Consider the following 22855-nt stretch of genomic DNA (forward strand, 5'->3'; position numbering starts at 1 on the left):
TTGTCCACCTTTTCGTAGTGAATTCAAGTTTCTGTTTTTCTTTTTGCCTTTACTGATTTTGTTTTCGTATAAATTAGCACAAATGTGCTTGTCTTTTGTTTATTCGCCGCGTCGCAAAGTGCGGCGGCACGCTTTTGACTTTTGCGCTAACAGGAATATTTTAGCAAGGCATATGCGCAGAGACGAAAACAATAACAAACGCACATGTCCAAAAATCTGGTTTTGACGCTATTTACGCCTTTGAATGCCCAGCAGACAACAGTTGAGTGCTTTTGGACCTTTCGGCGCGTGTACACGGCTCGCCATGACCACGCGATGTGTTGAACAACTATTGAACTTGCTTAAACTTGTTATTGTTTTTCTTTTCCATTCATCGTATATATGGAAAATTGAATTAAGGAGCAGGTATTTAGAAGGGCGAATACATAATGCAAATTTGTTGCTAACTTTATGATCATTATTTTTTCGGTGATAATAAATTCAGCTTAAATTTATTTGTATGACCCTCTTAGTTAAAATAATTGATCGGACAGTTAATACTGCGCAAATAAATAAGATAAATAAATATTTTTGTTTTCACTTTTTTTGTACATGCACATGCATGACTTTATCCTTAAATTGGCGCATATAAACAATTGAATTAATTGCCAAATTAAGCTAAATTTAAATTCAGCACGGGCGCCGAAAGCATACAAGCAGGCGAATAACAAATTACATGCAGCTGAACCAAACCAAGTTCGTTGCTTAAGTCTTTTGTAATGTCATCGCGATTGCTTTGTGATGCACGTTGCATTTGAATGATGGGAAACATGTTTTCATTTATAAAATAAAATAAATTTAAAATACAAATAAAATACGAAATTAAAAAATAAAAATCATTTTTTAGAATCGTTTTGAGAAAAAAATATTTTTTGTTCAACAAATTATATTTTAAAATTAAAAAAAAAGTTATTGTAGTTCGAAAAATTGTGCTATAAATATATATATATATATCTTAATCTCTCAATTCTTCTAAAAATAATAATTGATTTTTTTAAGTTCTTTTATATACAAATTAAATGTATTTTTATAGCTCACTCCCACACATTGTCTGCCAGTACTTCCATAGTCAAAAATACTTCACTAGAAAACCCTGCGGCCGCATCACACGCGTCACTTGTCGCTTTCAGTATACCTCAGCTGCGCTAACTCACTGGCTGAGTGACTGACTGATTATTGACACATTAAACACTTTTATGTGCGCATGTCATTACTTCACTTCACATTACCAGCGGTCACAAAAAAAGCTCCAAGTTTACAACTAAAAATGAGGAAAAATGGCTAAAATAAATTATGAGTTCCAAAATTCTTAAAAAACAACATTTAACAAAAACAATAAAACACACACACCAACAAACAACAATTATTCGTCAAACTGTCAGCGCGCCAAACTTTTTGGGTGTGTCTACCAACTGCTGGCTTTTAGCGTTTGTTTACTGTCATACCAGTGCATATACGTATATAGTCAAAAAGCACCGGTTGTTTTCGTTCTTGCCATTTTCCCGTTTTAGGTTCTTTGTTTGCTTTAAAAGTTTTTTTTTTGTAATTTTAAAGCCGGTTGCTGCTTTGTTGTTTTTACAAATATGGCAGTATTACATTTTGGCTTGAACTTTTTTGCGTTTTGTTTTTGTTGTTGTTTGTATGCTTTAAATTACACAAAAAAAAAATAAAAATCTTGTGAATTCATGTCAGGTTCTTAATGGTGCCCATAAAAATGTGACGAATGTAGTAAAAATTAAATTTTTATGTTGTCCTTAAATAAATTAACACAGGCATTCTTGTAAGCATCTCGAAAAAATTGAGTAAGTAAGTTGAGTGAGTCTTCAAGACAGCGGTAATCAATTTAGGATTTTTTTAATATATTTGTAACTATTATATAAAGCCTGTTAGCTAGATTTTAGTATTAAAAATTATTTGGTCTGTATAATTTTTCCTTCAATTGCTTAAGTTTGCACACACAAAATGCAGAAATTTCTAATCCTTCCATGCACACTCAGAGGCTGCAAGGAGTGGCCGCTCATAAAATTTTTGATTTATTTGCATGCCACCGATTAAGTGGCGGTGTGCACCACCTAAAGCTACCTTAAATACACAATTTGCCCACATACACAAATCAGCATAACAGCACACACACATCTTAGGCATGCGTTCATATCAGCCAACTACAATCATTTCAGCTCGAATGCGCCGACAAACTGCCAATTAAGCTTTGCAACAGTTTAACGCGCTTGTTAACTAACGCAACTAAAATCAAAAAATAAAATCTCGTTTTATTTTTATTTTTGTTGTAGTTACAAAAAATTATTTCATTTCTGTTTGACGTAATTAATTTGTTTGTGGCGTGGTGGCTTTAACAGTTTAGCTGCAGGTGCCAACAAATAAACGCTGATTGCCATCAGAGATTCAGTGGTGTGTTTTTTTATTTTATTTTTTGTTTTTTTTTTTTTTTTGTTATTGTTGCTCACTTTTTTGAAACTACAACTATGAAATGGGTATTAAAAACAGCGCTGAGTCACTCTCGGCAGTTGCACTGGAAGTGAATTGAAGTCCGACGCAATAAAATTACGTGGGATACACAAATGCACAAATGTTTTTTGAAGAAACAAAAACAACAACAAATATTTGCCAGTCAATTGCCACTAGCGAGTATTTGCCAATTTAATTTGTAATATAAATATTTACTTACGCATAACGGTTCATTCACATATTCACCCATTCATTCATCGTACAAACAAGCAATGAGTTAATTTAGATGCATACATAAGTATATTTAAGTAGCTTTGCTTTACGTATTCTTTAACTTTTTCATACGCTTATGTGGGTGTGTTTGTGAAGACCAGCGCCAATTCAAGACAAGTTGTAACGTAATATTTACTTACCAGAAAAAAAATAGGTTTTTCTAATAAACATTGCGCACATGTGGCGGTAATTTAAAATCTTTAACCTCAAATTGTTTCGTATAACGAGCAAGCGGTAATCGTATTTTGCTGTCATTGAAATGAATTTGCGGTTTAAGTAGAGCACATTTTTGTGGGTTGGCATTTGATAGCATTTTCTTATTATTTATTTATTTTTATGTTGTTTGAGTGTTCATTGGCATGCAGTTCAAATTTGTGGCCTATAACGCAAAATTGAATTTTATAATGAGAAGTAGGTACAAATAATAGAAAAGAGAACACAAACAAAATAAGCAATGAAAATAGTTTATCTTCGAATATTCTTGACCGGTCTTGGTTCAAAACTTTTGACTTACCTCTTGAACATAGTAAACTAGTGATCTCAGTATCACTTCCGCATTATATACGCATAACTTTCCATATCCAAGGCGAAAAGTACTTTTTTGTACAATATCAAAACTGAATTTAATGAAATGATAAGAAGTAATCTCCCTACCCCTGTATGAAGTAATACTATCTTCATGTGGCAAAAGGTAGGTAACAATTTAATTGAAAATATCGAAAGCTGTAAGTTGAATATTATTTCATTGAGTAATTATATTATCGAAAATTTTTTAAGTATGACACTGGATCATTAAATTTAACCTATAATTCTTGATTCTATAAATTTCCACAACCATTTCTCCCAAAATTGCAAAAAAAAAGCTCCCGCTTCAAAAGTGAACGGCTAACCAATCAAGAAGCCATAAAATCATCAAAAGTATGTTTCTGCTTCTTTTTCAATTTACTTCCCTGCACTGTGAGTCACGCCGGACAAAGTCATAATAATCCTCTATTATACGCCACAAATGTCCAAATTGTAAACATAAATACAAAAACAACAGCAATTGGAAGTAAATGCATTTAGGCAATTTTCAAATCGAAGCTTTATTTCGTCACTTCGAAAGTGAAAAACTATTAAAATTTTACCGTTAACATGCACTAAAAGTGGGTCACCTAGACCAGTGAGTGTCAGTGCTGGGCACTTGGGTATGCGCTGGACAATATAGATTTGTATGCACAGAGCCGAGTCAGCTTGTAAAAATCAAAATGTGTCACGCACATCATTTCTGAGATTTTTTCTGTTTTCACAGTTCTTTTTTCACTTACGTACACATTATGTGACATGCAAATTAGTGGCCGCAAGTTTTTACTTTACACCTTTTTTGCTGCTTTTTCACTCAATCTTTATCACTTTGCGTCTTCAAATTACGAAGGCAAATTAAAAATCCATTTTTATAGCGCCAAACCACGTTCCATTTTGTGGTCGAAATCTTCAAGTCTTCCGTCCCCTCTTTAATTTTGTTTTTGGGTCAACATTTGGTAAGACAACATGCTCTACAAAAAAGAGAAAATGTCAAAGCCAAAGAAAGTATAAATTTATAAATATTAGTGGGCATGCTAATTCGCAGCTGGAGCAGATTATATATTTGTTTGTGTTGTTGTTACTCGAGATGATATTGCGAATTTAACTCAAAAGAGAGCGAGAAGCTTTCGAAATAAGCATAAATTTCACATTTTCATTTGTCTTTGTTGCTTTTTAATTTTTAACGCAAATGGTAAACTAATAAATTTATATTTGCATATTTAGTATGGTTTTAAATCTGAATTAATTCAAACTGTCCATATATCACAAATATGATCATGTTATGCAAAAATAGAGCCTCAAGCTAACTTTGATACAACTATAGTAGAAGGGCTTAAAAGCGCATTGAACTTTGTGGAGATAATTTTTTACATTTTAGGTATTATTAATATTAGTTCTTTTGATTAGTTTAATAAACTGTCCGTTCTATTTCTATATTTATTTGTTTTATTACAAGCAGCACAACTTTATAACAGTGCTCCTAAATGTAGGCAATACTTTCATGATATTTTACATCATCTTCCCCTTCTTCCTGCAAAACATAGTTTTTGTTTGAGACGAAAAAATCCTCTCGATTATTATAGATAAAAATGAGTCTTACGTTTAACATGCCTTTGCATTTCAGTAAACCATTTCAATCGCCTAAAGGTAGGCAACTCCATATTTTTTATTAAAACAAGTAATTTGCAGTAATCTGTTAACATAGTTTTAAAAACAAGCATAACCCAAGAAGTCTTGTTTGAATATTCGTTTATCTTCCACTACCTTATTTCTTTCCGAGTTCTAATCTCTTTTAGGAAACACCCTCTAAGTAATAACCAAGCCAAAGCTCACCATAAACACTAGGATATTTCGCCTCCGGGAACTTGATATTAACAGAGGCATCACACGTAAACATTTAATTCATAAACAATTACCGAAATCGGCATTTGACACACGAAAGCCAGTATAATTCAAATATCGGTCAATTGCAACGTAAAATTGGAGCACAAAAAACAATGAAAGTGATGATAATGCCAAGAAAAGCCAATAAATAAAAAGGAAAAATAATTAGTTCAGGCACGTGAGACACACCCACAACAATACACTAGAGGTGAATATAGCTGCCACTCATCTGTAACCGGTTACTTCAGCAACAGAGCAACAATGGCATTTTACTGCATTGCAACAACAAACATTCATCAAAACTGCACGAAGCCAATCAAATTCTTTAACGTGCAATGCATTGTTGTTGTTGTTTTTCAATTGCACTTTAAGCACAGAAATCATCGAAAGCTCTATCAATTGCACATGTATTACGACAGAAAATGATCTTCTCCACCAGACAGACAGTCCGCCAGCCAGCCAACCAACCAACCAGCCAGTCTGACTGTCAGTCGTCGGCGAACACACCCACCTAACTCGAGAGCGCTACAATTCCACACACACACTCAAACATATAATTTCCAACAAAGGTAGTGTGGAAAATAATAACAGAAAACAATGTGGATTAGCGCTTTTCGCCATTTCCAGCCATTTGATATCTTCATTCACCTCCTAATGGAGTCTTCGTATGACAAAATTGATTTTTATGGGTTCCTGCATTTTTTGTGTTGCATTTGTTGTTAGTGGGATTTTGGTTTTTGGAAAAATGTTTACCATTAACTTGCATTCGACATGTGTTCGCCGATAAGGTAGTGACGCTGTAACTGAAGTGCTCCGCAGATATTTCGGGCGCCCGCCAACAAAGACCACACTTTCAATTACAAACTCTTGTATCTCAAATACACATGATTATGTTTAAAATTGTATATGTGTGAGCTCTTATTGTTTATGCTGATCGCACTCGAGAGGCTCGTTTAGCTATGGCCACTCCCAGTTACTTATGATTTTATGCGCACGCCTCAGATTTCATGCACCTCTGGTATTTTATGGTTGGAGTGAATTTTGGAGAACAGCGGATTTGAAGAAATGGAAAAAAATAATATTTCAATAAACTTTAAATTAATCAAAACTAAAAAATGTATTTAAAAAACTGAATATTTAGGAAAATTTTAAAAGTATGTATTTAAATAAAAAAAAAATTTCAAAAATAGTAATGCAAAATTCCAATCAAGAAATTATATAATAAATAAATGTAAATGATAATTATTTTAACAAATAAGTAAACAAAGGTAATTATCGAATTTTAATTTAAAAAATATTTAATGAAGAAAAAAAATATTTTTTATAATTCAGAAAAAAATTAAGTGAATAAAAATATATTCTTTCTTAAAAACATTTAAAGAAAAGTCATCCAATAATCATAAAAACCATAAATAGCATAGCACTAAAAATAAATAATTGTTCAAAGACTAGTAAAAAATATAATTAAAACAACCAATTACAACAAAACAACTATAAATTGAATAATGATGTGCTTGTCCCTGTTACCTTGGCTTTGTCTTTGCCGACTTTCTAACCTACAGTGGCAAGCGCAAGTTGTTCATTGATCACATTTATGTAGAAACATATGTACTCATGCGTATGCACTTGTATACAGGTTTTATGTGCGCGCATGTTTCAATTATTAACTTTAAAATGATGGCACACTTCATGTTTGCCAAGCATAATTAAATGACCAGAGCATTGTATTACAAGGTAGGAAGAAAAACTTGTCTGGTTTGAGAAGCGAAAAGTTATAATTTTTTTTAATTTATATGCTCATGTTCATACAATTATCAACATCAACTTTGGCTTCTGACTAGGAAAAAATAAAAAAAAAAACACAACCATCTACGGTTTCGTTTTTTCAGCTCTCCACATTTCATTTATTTTACCATCTAAAGCAAATGAAATCAATACCAATTAACGCTTTCTTAGCATTTTTAACTCAATCTTCCAGATCAAACAAAAGCGCTGACAAGTATTGAATGCTTCTTTCACCGTTGTCTTTGTTGTTGCTGACATATCCCTTTCCGGCAGCTAAACACTGACATATGTTAGTGTCATTTAAAAAAAAAATTCTTTGATGAGAATATCACGAGCGGGCAAGTAGAGAGTTCTCCCGTAGAAAATCCACAAGTTTACATAAGAACGCACTTACGCTCATCGGCAGATTAGTAAATATTGACAAATTTGAAAATGTATTTGTTAACGTTTTCAATGTAAATATGCATTGTATGTACATATGTATGTATGCGCTCAGGTGATTAGCCTCAATGACGTTGCACGTTAGTGTTCAAGTATCAAACGGAAGCGCTTGTCGCTGCATCAATAATTATAATAACGGTTGTTGTAATATTGTTTAATGCAATACAAAGTGAATTAACAAGAATTCTACAAAGCGATGCATGTTTATTGTGTAATCTCTGGGATTTTGACATGGAGAGTTCTTGAGAAAATTTTTGTTTCACATTTAACACAGAGTTTATTTGTTCAAATAAGAAGCTTTTAAAAATTAAATGTATGCAAGCTCAGTGCACCAAATAATGTATATTTCTAACGTCCAACTCGGGAATTAGCTATTTCAATAAGTTTCACAAGTCCAACTGTTTGCACGTATGTTCCAGAACTGTACAAATAAATTTTTTTGGTAACCAATAAATTTATTTGTGATCAAGTTGAAACAGCTCTTTTGTACATTCTACCTATGGTCTTTTAAACAAAAAATAAAGCAAGAACAAATTTCTAAATCAATATTTATAAATCACACTTACATAATTAACTTGGACAGCACATATCACATGAAGCACTCAGATATTAGACAGCGCTCACATTCTGTCCAACGCGGATTTTGCATAATTCATAAAGCAAATAGAAAGCGCAACAGCAGTGGATAGTAGTTACTACAATCAACGAACCATTTCTTCGTTCACCACATTCGCTGGCCATTGCTGCTGCCTACGTCATTGCCATCTTTAGCGCTGTCTCTTGCCAATTCATCGCTTCTTTCTTGCTTTCTATGAGCTTTCGTTCAAGTCCCTCCATGTGTCTATATGTGTAGTTGTGTGTCATTGTTGACTCTGGCGCGATCGCTGCACAGTGATAAGAATTTCATTGGTTTGTGATAAATTTCATTTGGTCACGATGCCATTTTATATTTCGCTATTGCTCACTTACTGCTTGGCCGAAAAATAACTAAAATATAATGCATTATATTTGTATTTGTTTTTTTCATATTGTTGTGTTTGTTGCTTTCTCCAAAATTTTCGTTCACTGCTCTTGGTGAGATTTGGCGCATCTGCCGTGTGTTACGACGACTTTTTCGTCTCTATTTGTTGTTTTATTTATTTTATTTTCAGTCGATTTAATCTGCATGATTTTTTCGCCTGCACCATTGACTTATAGCTTTTTCAGTTCAAAGTGTAAAAAAGTCTACAATTGGTCAATGGCTGCTAACGTTTGTTGGGTATGAAGATATTGTTTAAATCGCATCAGTGAGCGCAGAGGAAAGTATATGAAATGTATGAGTCATCACAAATACTAGAGAAAAGGAAAATACTCCAAGTTAGAGGAGCTACGTCAACATTAGCCAGTAGTACTCATGGCATATCCGCAATCTTAAGGACTTTGAAAAAATTTTCATATTTCCATTTTATTTAATTTTTAAATAAATTAAAAAAATTTATGTTTAATTATATATCCAAAAAAATTTTGCTAGCTACTGTAATAAAACAGCACCACTGTTGCTTTCAAAAATCCACAATTATATCCAATTTACCAATTCAGCGTTCAATAATTATAAAAATATCGAAATTCCAATAAAATATGTGTCTATGTCGGCCACTTATGGTCAAGTCCCGTGCCGCATGTCACCGCTGCGTCTAATGTCAAATCATCTCAGAGCTAATTCGTCAATATGAACGTCAGCGATTCAGCAAGCCAAGCGATGTTTTGTTCAACACTGACGGCTCAATGGGCAAAACGCACCGAATGTGGCACTGCGGCGCACATACGCATGAACAGGTATGTATTGTAATTCCCAATAGATTTATTGCACACGATAACGGTACTTACCTAAGGAAACTGCAACATTTACCGCAATTGACCAGATATGTTAACTTGTCTGACAGCATGCATGCCACAAACAAAAAATAAAACAAAAATAAAAAAATCGCAGCGAAAACGCACTGCGCCACCAAAAAAACGCCTCAGGACACAGTTACAACCGCCTCGCTATTCTCCAGTCGCGTCTCTAACGCCTGATCGATTACACGATCGAACTGGTAGTGCCGCTGCTGCAGCCGACGCGCCAACTTAAATGCCGAATGCTGTTTAACCTGATTTCCGCTACGTTTTCGCCAATTTTGCATAAATTATGCGCGAACATATTTTATTTTTCCTTTTCCATTTATTTGTTATTGTTTTTGTTGCAAGTGCGGCCGGTAAAAACCGTGCAAATGCAGCAAAAGCGCTGAGTGGTTTTGCCAAGTTGCAGAGTTGCTTGTAGGCGCTTCGTTACTAACCTTTTATTTCTTTCCACTCTTCACTGTGTTTTTTGCTTTTGTTGTTGCTTGTAGGAACATTGTTGCATTTAGTGACAGCAACATTTTTATCCGCTTACGCCTGCCATGTAAATCCGTAGCTGGTTTTTGCTTTTGTCTAACCAATTTGAGTTAGATCTTTACACTTCCTGTCTCACCTCACCCTCTCTCGGACTCTGCCTCTTTTGGCTCTCTAGTGGCTTCTGTACGTATTTCTAACTCGTTCACTGTCACCACAACTCAATTCCCTGCTGGATTTAGTTCGGCAATTATTTCAGTTTCAGTCAATTTAAATTGGCATTTCGGGGAGCGAGCTTTTGCCGTTTGCTCGCAGCGCCACTGCGACGGTTCACTATTTGCTGCAACCATTTTTGTTTTGTTGTTGTTGCCTGCGACGTGCTCACTCGTTTTTCGTCTTGAACACATTCTTGTGCCTTTTGTAGTCTCCAGTAATTGCTGTTTGAGCAAATGTTAAAGAAGCTTATCGTCTGCAAAGTTGGTTCCATTCTACTAACTAACTAAGCTTTGGCTTGAACAAGTGAATTTTTATAATTAGCAGCGAATTTGCATGCGAAAATGGTAGTAATACTTTGAGTTTTCAGGCTAATTTGCAGATATTGCTATTTTAGTGGTAATTAAAATAAAATTTGAAACTAATTTAAAATTAAAAGTTATACATAAAAAAAACCTTAGATTTTAAAACTGAAAGCTGAAAACTTAAAACTGAAAACTTAAAACTTAAAACTTAAAACTTAAAACTTAAAACTTAAAACTTAAAACTTAAAACTTAAAACTTAAAACTTAAAACTTAAAACTTAAAACTTAAAACTTAAAACTTAAAACTTAAAACTTAAAACTTAAAACTTAAAACTTAAAACTTAAAACCTAAAACTTAAAACTTAAAACTTAAAACTTAAAACTTAAAACTTAAAACTTAAAACTTAAAACTTAAAACTTAAAACTTAAAACTTAAAACTTAAAACTTAAAACTTAAAACTTAAAACTTAAAACTGAAAACTTAAAACTGAAAACTGAAAACTTAAAACTTAAAACTTAAACAATTCTAAAGAAATATAATAGAGAATACTATACAATTCTACAGAATTGCAAAATAATTACTTACAGCAGCGCCGCTTACAACTGCGCTAATTGCTGAAAGTGTGTAATATCGCTACGCTCTGTTAGTTTTGCCATTTTTTCACACTTTCACATTCATTATACCTGTAAGCTATTTATAACAACACTTTTCATGCATTGGCAATCTGTATGTGCAGTTTCGATTTCACACAAAGATAGACATTTGGAACGCACATTTAAATATATAACAACAGTCTAAGAGTATGTTTGTATGTGAGGGCATGATTCGTGTTTGATTGTCTATTTGTTTGACCAGCTCGCATGACAGCCGCTGGCGTTGCAATACTTCTTTTCCGCTCGCCTTACTTTGTCAATTGATTTGATTTAAATAGCGAATTACTTTTTTTACACTTTGCACACTGTGCGGTTTGCCAGTCCAAGTGTAATTAATAACTGGATAAAAGTGGTGTGGCCGTTTTGTTTACCATTTAATTTAATTACAATGAAAACGATTGTGATAATTGCAATTAAATTTTACTTTCTTTGTGATGTTGTTACTTTCCGATCTAATTTTCTACCCTAATAAAAACGCGTTTATTTTTTCTGGTTAATGTTGTAATATATAAATATCACTTTGTGAAGAAAAAATGAAAAAGCTAGTTTAACAAGATTTTAAGTGATTTGTGAATATAAATAGATGAATAAATAAAATGAAAAAGTAGACCCATATAAGAAGTAATGCAACTAAATGTTGAAATTTTGAAACGTTCGAAGCAATTTAAGATTGCACCAAAATTTCAAAGCTTTCATTTTCACCTAGCTTTCAAGCTTTCACGCAGAGCTTTCATTTTAAGTTTAAAGCTGTTCTTTAAGTATAAACCTATCACTCTCTCCAAAATTTCCATTCACATTAAAGAATGCTATTTGCTTATTAAAAATGGAAATATTCAATTTTTTTTTATAACATTCAAATCCTCACTCATAGTCAAATAGAAACATACATAAAATCCCAAGTCTCCTCTTGGCAAAAAACATCAAATATATCACCATAAGTGCTACTTAACTCACCGAAACGCACACCAACAAGAGCCGCAGGCAACAATGGAAGCCAATGAGCCATAATTTTTTTATTTTGCTTTATTCAAAGAAAAACAAATTCAAATATAAAGAATGTGCTACTTTGCCGCGAACAACAACAACAAACAAGAAAATGCAACAGATTAGACCAAAGAGATTCTTTATAAAAACACACACACAGAGACACATCAACTAAGCACTGGGTGGGTAATTTATATATCTTACCGGCAGCTAACGGCGATATGCTGGCGCTTTAATGCTGCTTGGATATTCGCGCATTCATTACGAAAAATTACTGCCATTGCAAGCGCCGCAAAACCGTGCGGTGTGTTGCAAGCAAATGTCACTGAAGCACAGCAAAGAAGTGGAGACTATGCTAAGTGGCAGCCACTGATGTTGGTCAACAGCTAGCAACAAAAACAGCAATAACAAGCAGAACAACAACAAACAGACAACAATAAAACAAAAATAACCAGCAACACCGTTAGGCACATTTTGACAGCTGCTGCACCTGCGTGGTGGCTTGACAAGACTGACGCGTTGGCAACAGCAACCACAGCCACAACAACATTCAGCCAATGCAAATAGCATTAGTGAGTTGGTAGTGATCGCCGTTGCATGCGAATATTTAGTTAAATTAATGTGCAACATTTGCTGCCGCGTGACAACGCCATTGCCCAAGGAGTGGAGTGCTGGTGGTTGAAGAAGCTCCCAATGCATATTGGCGTATCTGCTTAGTTGGGAATGTTGTATACCTATTAAAATATGAGTAACAAGATTTTTTTTTGGTTGCGGTGTAGTTAGTTACCACACTCGTTTCGGCTTTTGACACCGAACTCAGCAAAAAGTAGGTAAACAGTTTTAAAGCGACGACTCATCACTCGAACCAAATTGTGCAGTGGGAATACACGTACCGATCGCGAGGCAGTGGTAGACGGTTGACTTGAACTTTAACCTGTTGCACTTTGTTGTTGTTGGAGTTTGGTTGCCAAATCAAAATCCATTGGTTGGCACTATTGGAATAAAACTATATTATATTAGGATAGAACTTATATATTTCTTCTATAAAAATATTCTTTATGTGAATCCCTTCTCGAAAATATTTCGAAAAAACTCCTTTAAGACCTGGGCGCACCATTATTATTGTTTAAAATAAGATTTCGTGTTAGCCTTCAAGCGACTTCTCTGTCTTCCATATTAAATTTTGTTTAATCAAACATCACTTAAATATCAAATTTCACAGCATTACCGACGTATTAACGACAACTTTAGGTACCCGCTGGGGGTTAATGTTGTTGTCAGCTAAGCCTTCTTTTATTATTTTGCTATTTCTTGTTCTACTCCTTTGCTGCACTGGAGAGACAACGTGATTATTTATGCATGCAGCAAAATGAGGTGACACGAACGTATAAACCAAAACAACAAAAAATAAACAAATAAATAAGTGATGCCTCCAAGAGCCAAGACCATGCCGCTTTGTTGCATGCTAGAAATGTTGTTTATCCGGCAAAGAAGCGCCTTTACCACAACATTTTTTGTTGCAAGGCGACTTCTCTGCTTGTCTGTCGTCACATTGAAGCGCCGCAATTGCAACCATTTACTATTAATTAACCGTTTGGCATTTTCGATACATCAGTCAGTCGGATACTAAAAGCAGAGTTCTATGCAACGCCAGTAACTGTCAAATGGGTATGCGCATGCGCAACGAGCAAAACGAAAAGTGCAAAGTTAAATAATTTTTAATGAACTTAAATTCTATGCAATATTTGGCATGGAGTTTGTCGCTTAAGTCTTTTGTGTGCAGGTTCTTGAGTTTTGTAAATTTTATTTTATTTTATTTTTCGCATTTTCTGATTTGGACAAGTTGTTTGAGTGTCAGGTCACATTGGCCTTCAACTGCAGCCATTCAGCTGTTTATCACAAACCAAGCGGCAAAACAACTTTCAATTGCCACAGCGCCACTAACAAAGCTGACTTACGCGTGAATAACTGTCGATAAACACACATATTCATATTTATATATATGGTATTTATATACATATATATGTATTCAAGTATATAGTTACAAGTGCACAATAGTTAGTAAATTAAATTGTTAACTGCTTTAATATCCCAAATCGCTTGCTGACAAGGCTGTCACTGACAACGCAAATGAACAGCAAACGGTGTATAATTGTTTGTTGTATTCTATGTATGTAATTGTTGTAAGAGTATGTGCCCCACCAGTGTTATATGCCGCCAATTACATGGTTAGCAGACCTTCATGGCTCATTATATTTCTGGTAATGCGTGAAATTGAAATTTCAATTATAATTTAATTAGCCGCTTCACAGTTAATTTTTTAAGCTTTAAGGCGTTTGTTATTCTATTATCTCAGTTTTGCTTTACGAAATATTATATAACATATACTACAATACGCGTGGTAAATTTGTTGGCAAACTAGGCGAAGGTTCTCTAGCGCGGCACAAATCATCTAGTGATTAAATTAGATTATAAGCGATTATAGGCAGATGAATCGCGCAAAGAGCATTGTAAGATTCCTTTAAAATTGACATATTCAAATTAAAATCATTAATATTGACATTGAAATATTTCAATCATCATATCTATATAATGCCTACTTCTTAAGTTCGTCATTTCTCTTACCATTATCCAACTCCTTCATTCGAGGGTTTCCTAATAAACTTTTTGGTCCTTGGTCAGGTTTTATTTGATATATCGAATGAATAATAAGATTTTTTTTCAAATATCTTGCTTTCAAAATGATCTCAAACCAAGCTTTTTAGACTATTATTCGATTTTTTTCATAGAAAAAATATTTATCAACAGTAGATATTATCCTTGACACTCTGGAAACTTCGTATTATTTTAAAGAAAATTATTTCTTATTTATAAAAATACGATTAAAATTGTCAACATAGTTGTCATCAATGATAATGCACAATCTATAGCTTTTTGATATAATTTATGTAGCTGAAAGATTAGGAAAAAATCACATGAGATTCTTACGATTTAATAGTCTGCATTATTTGCATAATTTTCTAAATTTTTTTTTCAATTGACAGTCCTGAGAAACAGAATAATTATTAAATTATACTTTTGTCCTATATCCATTGCATGTATTCTAATTCCATCTCAAATCAATCTCATTTTATTTTTCATCCTTACATCTCTCTCGCTCTCGATATTGCACTTCACTCTATATTTATGCTCGTACATAAAACAGAAATATATATTTATGGGAACATTTTCTACATAGCTTCTAATTAATTTAATGACACTAAAATAAACTGGAGTCAACCACAAAGAAAACAAGTTTTCTTCAAGAAAAAGAATGAGTACCATTTTGTGTGAACAACCAACCTATATTTGTTGAACAATGCCTGTATGTATGTATTTAATTAAATACAGCGAATTCCTAGCGCAATTTTCCACACATCAGCGCGAGAAATATTTAGGTCGCTGGATCTCATTAGCCATTCGATATTAATGTACGTAATTTGCGAAAGTAGTTCAACAACAACAACTGCGATTCACACAATTAGCAATTTACAGAAGAAATAGTATTAAATTTATGTGTGTATAATTGTACTAGCGAGTGTAAATATTTGTAGTGCTTATGACTGCGAGAGATTGCAACAATTTGAATTTCTCCTCAGACATGAAGATGCGCCTGAGAAAAGTCAAGTTGAATATATTATATGATGGGAGTGATTGGCATTTTATACGTTTGTGTGTATCTTAATGTGTTGTTGTTGTGCATATGCAGAGTAGATTGCGGCAGACTTTGCAAGACAGCAAACCAATTTAGTGCAGGCTAAAGTAATGTGATATGGCTGGCTTGTAGTTGAATCGTCAATGCCAACAACATTATTGAGTGGCTACCAGCCAGCCAGCTGAGGCGCGAGACTCTCAACAACAAATTGTAACTGACGCGAGGCAAAAAAAAAAAATATGACAGCAACGACAATAACAAACAGAACCCTGTAGGCAGAACCCAGATGCTCTGCAAAAATGTTGAGCACATGCCAAAGCCGAAATGTAGCGGACCATGGAAGCTGTAAGACATGGAGCGGAGTTTGCATTGCCACACACAATTTATTTTTTCAGTTCATAGTTGCTGTTGTTGTTGCTTAAATTTTTTCGCCGGCTTGCAAGTTTCTATATTTCAAACTCCATTTTTTTGTTGCTATTACACATTGTTGCACTATTTACTGGCAGTCGCTGTGTTGTTGCAAGTTGCTAACTGACTGCTTCACTGCCTTGCTGCCTGCTTGTGGTTCTCTGCTGATTATGGCCCGTTATATTATGATTGCATTCCAGCTGCCACAATGCTGCAGCCTCCAACGCCCGCATGACAACTCTGGCTGCTCTATTCAAAGTTCAGATTAGCACAGTGCAGCGAGTTGTTGTTATTGTCGAGTTGAGTTGAGTTGTTCTCGTTAAGGTTCAATTACAAAGAATGCGCTCGCCGAGGCTTAAAGCGTTCTTTCTACTTTGGTTTTTTTGTTGGAGTTTGCACTGCATTTCTTGCTGTTCTCTGCAATATTTCGTATTTTTTCTTGCCTTCTGTTTTCTTCTTTTTTCTGCAAAATTCTTTTTTTTTTGTGTCTCGCAAATATGTTGCAACAGAAGTGCTGCGCTTTATTATTATTGTGCCTAATGTTGGTATAGATATCATTTTTGTGTGTGTGTACTTGCTGCTGGCATGTTGATGCTGCTGTTGTTGTTGTGTTTTTTGTTTTTGTTGCTGCAGTAATGATTACTCAAGATGCTTAACCTTATTATTTTGATGTTAACAATGAGTTCTTTGGACACCGTTTCCGGGTGTTGTTGGCTGTTGCAAGTAGCTGCTTTATTCTATGTTCTGTAGTGCCTTTGGTGTTGTAAAAAGCATTTTGCTGGATAATATGGGGTGTTACACTTTGTTGCAGTAACGCTTCATTAATATTGCTCACCACTGAATTAACTAATAATAATCGGTGTGAAGTGATTGCAAAGAGTGTTTTGTTGCCGTTAGATATTATGGGTTTGGTTTGAGAAAAGATGAATTTTCTCAGCATTTATTTTGTCGCAGAAATAGAGCTGTTTGAAGTAGGTCGAGGCGGTGCGATCAATTTTTGCGAGTATATTTTAAATATATATATATTTTTTAATCTGTGAAGAGCTGGTTTCTTTTCCACAAATATTTTTAGTAGTTTCGATGTTCTTTCCAACTTCACATGCGTTATTCTAAAAATAACGGCAAATAATCGACAAAAATATGGCAATGATGCCATCAACACCAAAATAATGCAACTGACCGCGACTAAATTATCAACATTTATTACACTAATGCCGCCTAAGTGTTGCATTAATGATGCAAGAAATAAAAAAACACTTAAGAAGGATTAGCGTAGAAAGAAAATAAAAAGCAGCCGAAACTGACTCATCACGAGTTGCGCGCAAACGACGCCGCAATAACAATACATACAGACAACAGCGGCCGTAATGATGTCATGTGCTTTGCACTGAATGAACATGCAAGAAAGGAGAAGGCACAAAAAGAATGGCAAGCGGCACTTGTTGCCTGCCACCTAACCGATTCGCTACTAAATTCGCTGAGTTGCACTGCGTCCTCTACGCAAATTTTTAACAACAACATCGACAAGTTTTGGTATCTTTGCGTAGCAGCAAAGAACAGTTGTTAGCGCTTTTGTTGTACTAAATAACAGTACTACTTGTTAAAGAGCTCATCTTCAATACCTCTCTAAAAAATTGGTGATTACTAGCTGTAAGTTGCATCTTTATAGCTAAAAAACAAAAAAAAAAACAATGTTGCGAAGGCAATACTTGCAGCTATCTCTCTCACTTTATCCATTCCAACACGAAATTCATTCTATTAATTCTATTTTCTATATTCTTTCTTCATGTCAAATTATTGCAGCTTCCACGCACACATTTGCTCAACGAAGCCTCATAAAGCAGCACACACTTTCTGTCTCCATTATCTTCACTTTTATTTAATTTACCCTCCAATGCTAAATCAGTTTTAACAGGCCGCAGCACTTAATTACAAGCTGAAATGTTGAAACTGTAGAATTTTAGCTTAAACAACAACAAAAATAACATACACTTCTACTATATTTTTTTGGGCCTCAAACAGTAAGTGTCTGCCCTTTGGCTTTTGCTTGCGCTGAGATGTTGCGACGGGATGCTAACCGCACGCCGGTGTGACGTGCAACTTTTCATGAGTTAACGGTGAACCACAGAAGTGGCACAATAGTGAAGTATTAAAAGCGCGATTTTATAATCTCAAGTTCTGTTCGTAAAATATGGTGGCCTAGTTAATATGATTTCCGGTTTTATTATTTTTTGGGGTTTACATATATATCCTACAAGTGTTCCCAAACACCCAGTTGGAATATTAAAATTGCATACTTATTTACGCTTCAGCGCTGCACATCTGTAATTGATAAAGCGGTATCCCAAAGAATCTAATCCATTTCAAACTGCTCTCAAATTATAAGCCAATTAGACACAGAATATTCCTACTCCACGCTACTGAAAAAAAATAGACACACACTCACACAAATGTAAAAATATCTCAGCCTATACTCCATACTTGATACTTTCTAAACATTTTACGCCAACGATTAAATTAAATCTGCAATTCTATGATTTCAATCTAAGTGCAACTTTATCGCCGTGCCTCGTTTGCGAGCATTACGTGTTGCATGCCGCTTGACACACATTACCAGAACCGACGGTGAATGTTGACGCAGCAGCAGCATTGGCTGCTGCAACTTTCTACACGTCGGCCACACAATTTGGTTCCTTCTTACTTCATTTTGCTTTTCTCTTTATTTTCCGATATTCTAGCTTTCGCCAGGCAGCTTCAGCTTGCTTTCGAACGCTTCCTTTCGCATTCTATTTTTTGTTGCTGCTGATGATGATGAAGGAGCTGACAAGCCGTACATGCAACATGCAACGGCGTGCTCGGTTGCACGAGTGAGTGTCAATTGGTCAGGTGCAGCAGACAGCACTCAAGCCACCGACAGCAGCAACAACATCACTTAGAACATCACAGTGGCAAAGCAGAAGTCAGAAGAGCCGTTATGTGCGCCTTTGCTCTGTTATGTTGTACGAGCGAAGCGCTGCCAAAAGGAAAAGCAGCCACAAGGCAAGAAGCGCTTCGCGGTGGCTGTGGCGGCTGTCGGCCAAGACAGGATGCCGCATTTGTTGTGTCTCGCGCCCTTCATTTTTGTGCCACTTTTGTGCACATGTTTGTTGGTTCTTTTTTGTTCTTTTAGTTTTTTGTTGTTTTTGAATGTGGTAGCATTTGCTGCCGTGTGCGCTGCCAGAGTTTATCCTACATCCGCCACTCGCCAGCTTATCTTTCATTGTCTTAAATGGTGGTTAGTGTTATTTGTTATTGTTTTTGTTGTTTTCATAGTCCTCTCTAACTGTTCTCCTGACTGTTAGCCATGTATTGCCATGGTAAATGCGCGCTGCGGCAGCAACAATGTATTTATGGCAACTGCAGTAAGCAGCTTGCTTTTTTTGTAAGGAACTGCATTTTGTTGCTATTGTAATGCTTTTTCTTTTTGATTTATGTCCACACACTCACAAACTAAGGACCCTATGGTGTACCGGGTCTTAATTCATACGATGTTTGTATGTATGAGAGTGTGAGAAGCGTGTCTTCCAGTGGAGAAAACCTATAATTTTAATGAAAAAACCGCGTTTAGTAAAATATATGAGCTTCTAACTGAAGAGGAACTAGTCCTTGACTGATCATAAATGAACTAATTTTACTCTGAGTACTCTTTGCTTCACCTCGAGCTCACAATCGCTCCGCAACAATGAAACAGTTTGTTTATTTAAGGTGACATTTGCAATTGGACAACGAGACCCTGACAATCAAATCTGCTGCAGTAAGCAGCTGTTCGCACTATTTTCCTCAGTTTTTTGTCACAACCCGGCCGGATATAGTATATATTGAAGCCTTTCTACGCCAATACACACATTTCCCTGAGCTTATATTATAGATTCTTAAGTTTATTCCACTATTACTTTTATATTATTTTGTTGCTATTGTTTTTGTTGCCACAACATTGTGCAAGTCTCCGCATCACAATCGCATTTATGCACCCAAAATGGGTTGCCACTCTTGACCATATTCGGTGTGTGGCATATCTTTGAATACAAATAAGAGCTTGCAAAGATCTGGCATGCAAAAACAATAGCAAAAAGAATAACAATAACACACATAGCAACAACAACAGCAAGTAATATCAAGTTGGCATTACAATGCTCGCACTGAGTGGCATTAACGATTAGTAACGCAACAACAGCAATAACAGCAGCAACAGGGACAAAGAACAGGGCAAAAAATGCCTTTGAATTCACCGTTTCATGGGTGAAGTTGCATAAATGAGAAATGCAAAGTGGCTGGCAATAACGAATTGCTGTATAATCACTGGAAAATAAGTTGCGAAGAAGTAGTGGAATGGAATATTAAAAAGAAAAAATAATAACAAAAGCAAAAAAATATATAAAATTTCAGAAATTCAAAAGCACTGTTATCAAATCGTGCACATACAGGGTGCTCAAAAAATATTTGCTATGAAAAAGCAACAAAAAGACGATATTTTATTTCGCCTCGATCACCTATTGGTAGTGAATGCAGCCTATGGAAATGGTTCGCGGTTCATGAGAATCATAAAATCTGCTGTCAATAAGCGAGACTTTTATTCAATTCAATTATTATTTCAATTTGTTTTACCAGTACGGGCATGTCTTTAATCATATTTCCTTTCATTCATATACTACAAGTCATGCCAATATTTAGTCACCCAACCGGTTAGCATAAGCTTAGTTGTTGTTGTTGTCCGTGCAAAGTGTTTGTTTATTGTTTGTTCTGGACCATTTATCGACCAGTGACAGGGTTTGTAATTTAAGTATTTGTCGTAAATAATGCATACACAATGTCTTAATTGTTTGTGAATTAGTTTATGGTATTAGACAAACCGTTATGTATTTGTGTATCAGCACTTATTCACGCAGTATTCAAGAAAACTCAAAAAGCAAAAAAATACTTTATTTTCAAACACAAGCCAATGGTATACATATGCACTATGTCAGTATATATAGTAACTTACTTTATTGATTTGTACTTGAAAATTCACACGAATCTCAACCACTGTTAACTGGCGAATGTATTGTCCTTGAAAGCACATGAATAATCAAGAAAATAATAAAAAAATTTCAATATTCTTTGTGTATTTTCTAGGGCAAGAATTTTCAAGGCATGAACTTGCTCACATAAATGATATTAATATCTAGAAGTTATAATATATATATATATATATATATATAATATATTTTAATGGAAAATATGATTTTTTTAAAACTTATTTCACATTTAGTATGTATATTTACTTCATTCAAGTAGCCGAAAGTATTTCAATTAGCATAAATTATATTTTACATTTTACATTATTATCCTGATTTATTTATTTAATTTCTTTTTTTATAATTTAATTTTTATTTTCTTTTGAATTTTAGCCACACAATGTCAGTGCCACACACCTCTCCTCGAAGTGCAGCAGCAAGCATTGCGCGCTCGCTATTTTTATTGCTACTCCTCAGTTGTCAACAAATCGTCGGAATTTTGGGCAAATCACAGCTTTGCGAAGTTGAAACGGGACAAACAAATATTATATTGGATATTGAAGAGAGTCGCGGCGATTGTAAGTAGAACTTTATAATTTTTGAACTGATAAAAATTTGAATACAAATACAGAACGTTCAAGTTATACTACTAAAATAATTTTAAATAATATATATAAAAACTAATGTGGACTTTAGATAAATAACACAGATAGATAAATCACCTAAATATTAAAGTTTCCAATAAAAAAATATTCCCTAACCTTTTTCTGAGCTATTCTTAATTATTTCATGGTATATAGGCCATTCGAAACGTTTTTCTGTCTAACTATAAGACCTTTTCATTAAAAACTTAATAACACCTTTGGTTTCTATATTTGCACATCGTCAGCTTAATTGTTGCAAGCATTTCGCACATTTATCTAAAATTATTGATTGCAATCAGCTTTACGGACCAGCCCTTAAAAGATGGGAAAGCAACAACCCACAGCAGCAGATGTGTGATACAATAAAAATAAAGATACTATATGTTAATTCAGGTTTTGTTCAGCATTTATACGCTACACCTTTATTTATTCCTGGCAATTTGCAGAGTTAATTAAATTTACCAGCAAATTCTACCCACCAGCAGCACTATAACAACACTTTCGCATGCCACAGCCTGCTGAGCTGAGCGGCGCTGATGAGATAACTGCCCTAGTATTGTAATTAAATGACTGCCATTTTTATTCATCAATTAACAGGCTGGATAGTAAAGTTAGGGCATGCATATAATACCTAACCAGCTCACAAATATTTATAAATCCTTTGTTTGTTTTATAGTTGAGTTTCTGTTTTTTTTTAATAACTTTTGCTTTATCGCTTGGTCTCATGTATATATTTGCAACTACACACCACCACGTAGGACTAACAAGCATCATTAATCAAAGTGGAGTGGCATAGAAATGTAGCAACATGCACGTGTGGGTCGATATCTGCCACAAGTGGACAGCCGCCGCAACAAGTTGCACTTATGTATGAGTATGTTGCAAGCACTTTTATGCGATTTACTTAGTGGCAAGCTGTGGTCAAACAACATTTTTCATAATAGTCATAATGAAATACATAATCGTAAAAGGTATATAATTTTCCATCAACGAGAGTATAACTCTTTAACTTAGGTCTTTTGTTAATCGAAAAGAGTGAAGTATACGCCCTGGACCCACGGTGAAGGGCTGCCGTAAAAATTATCGCACAATATCAACGCAGTCATAGCAACTGGA

At 34.7% G+C, this 22855-nt stretch overlaps 1 protein-coding gene across 8 annotated transcripts in view; it reads left to right on the forward strand.

Annotated features, from left to right (window-relative positions):
- LOC105216122 (cadherin-99C) overlaps positions 1-22855 on the forward strand; it is a 475067-nt gene that overhangs the window by 404474 nt on the left and 47738 nt on the right. For 4 of the 8 annotated variants that reach the window (XM_054234432.1, XM_054234455.1, XM_054234482.1 and 1 more), the window contains one exon: positions 21489-21673. The exons of the other annotated variants lie outside the window; for them this stretch is intronic. In XM_054234432.1, coding sequence (XP_054090407.1) covers positions 21496-21673 — 178 coding nt within the window. In that variant the 5' untranslated portion in view covers positions 21489-21495. The remainder of the gene's footprint in view (positions 1-21488; positions 21674-22855) is intronic. 8 annotated transcript variants of the gene reach the window in all.

Source organism: Zeugodacus cucurbitae, chromosome 2 (assembly GCF_028554725.1).
Source record: "Zeugodacus cucurbitae isolate PBARC_wt_2022May chromosome 2, idZeuCucr1.2, whole genome shotgun sequence".
NCBI lineage: Eukaryota > Metazoa > Arthropoda > Insecta > Diptera > Tephritidae > Zeugodacus > Zeugodacus cucurbitae.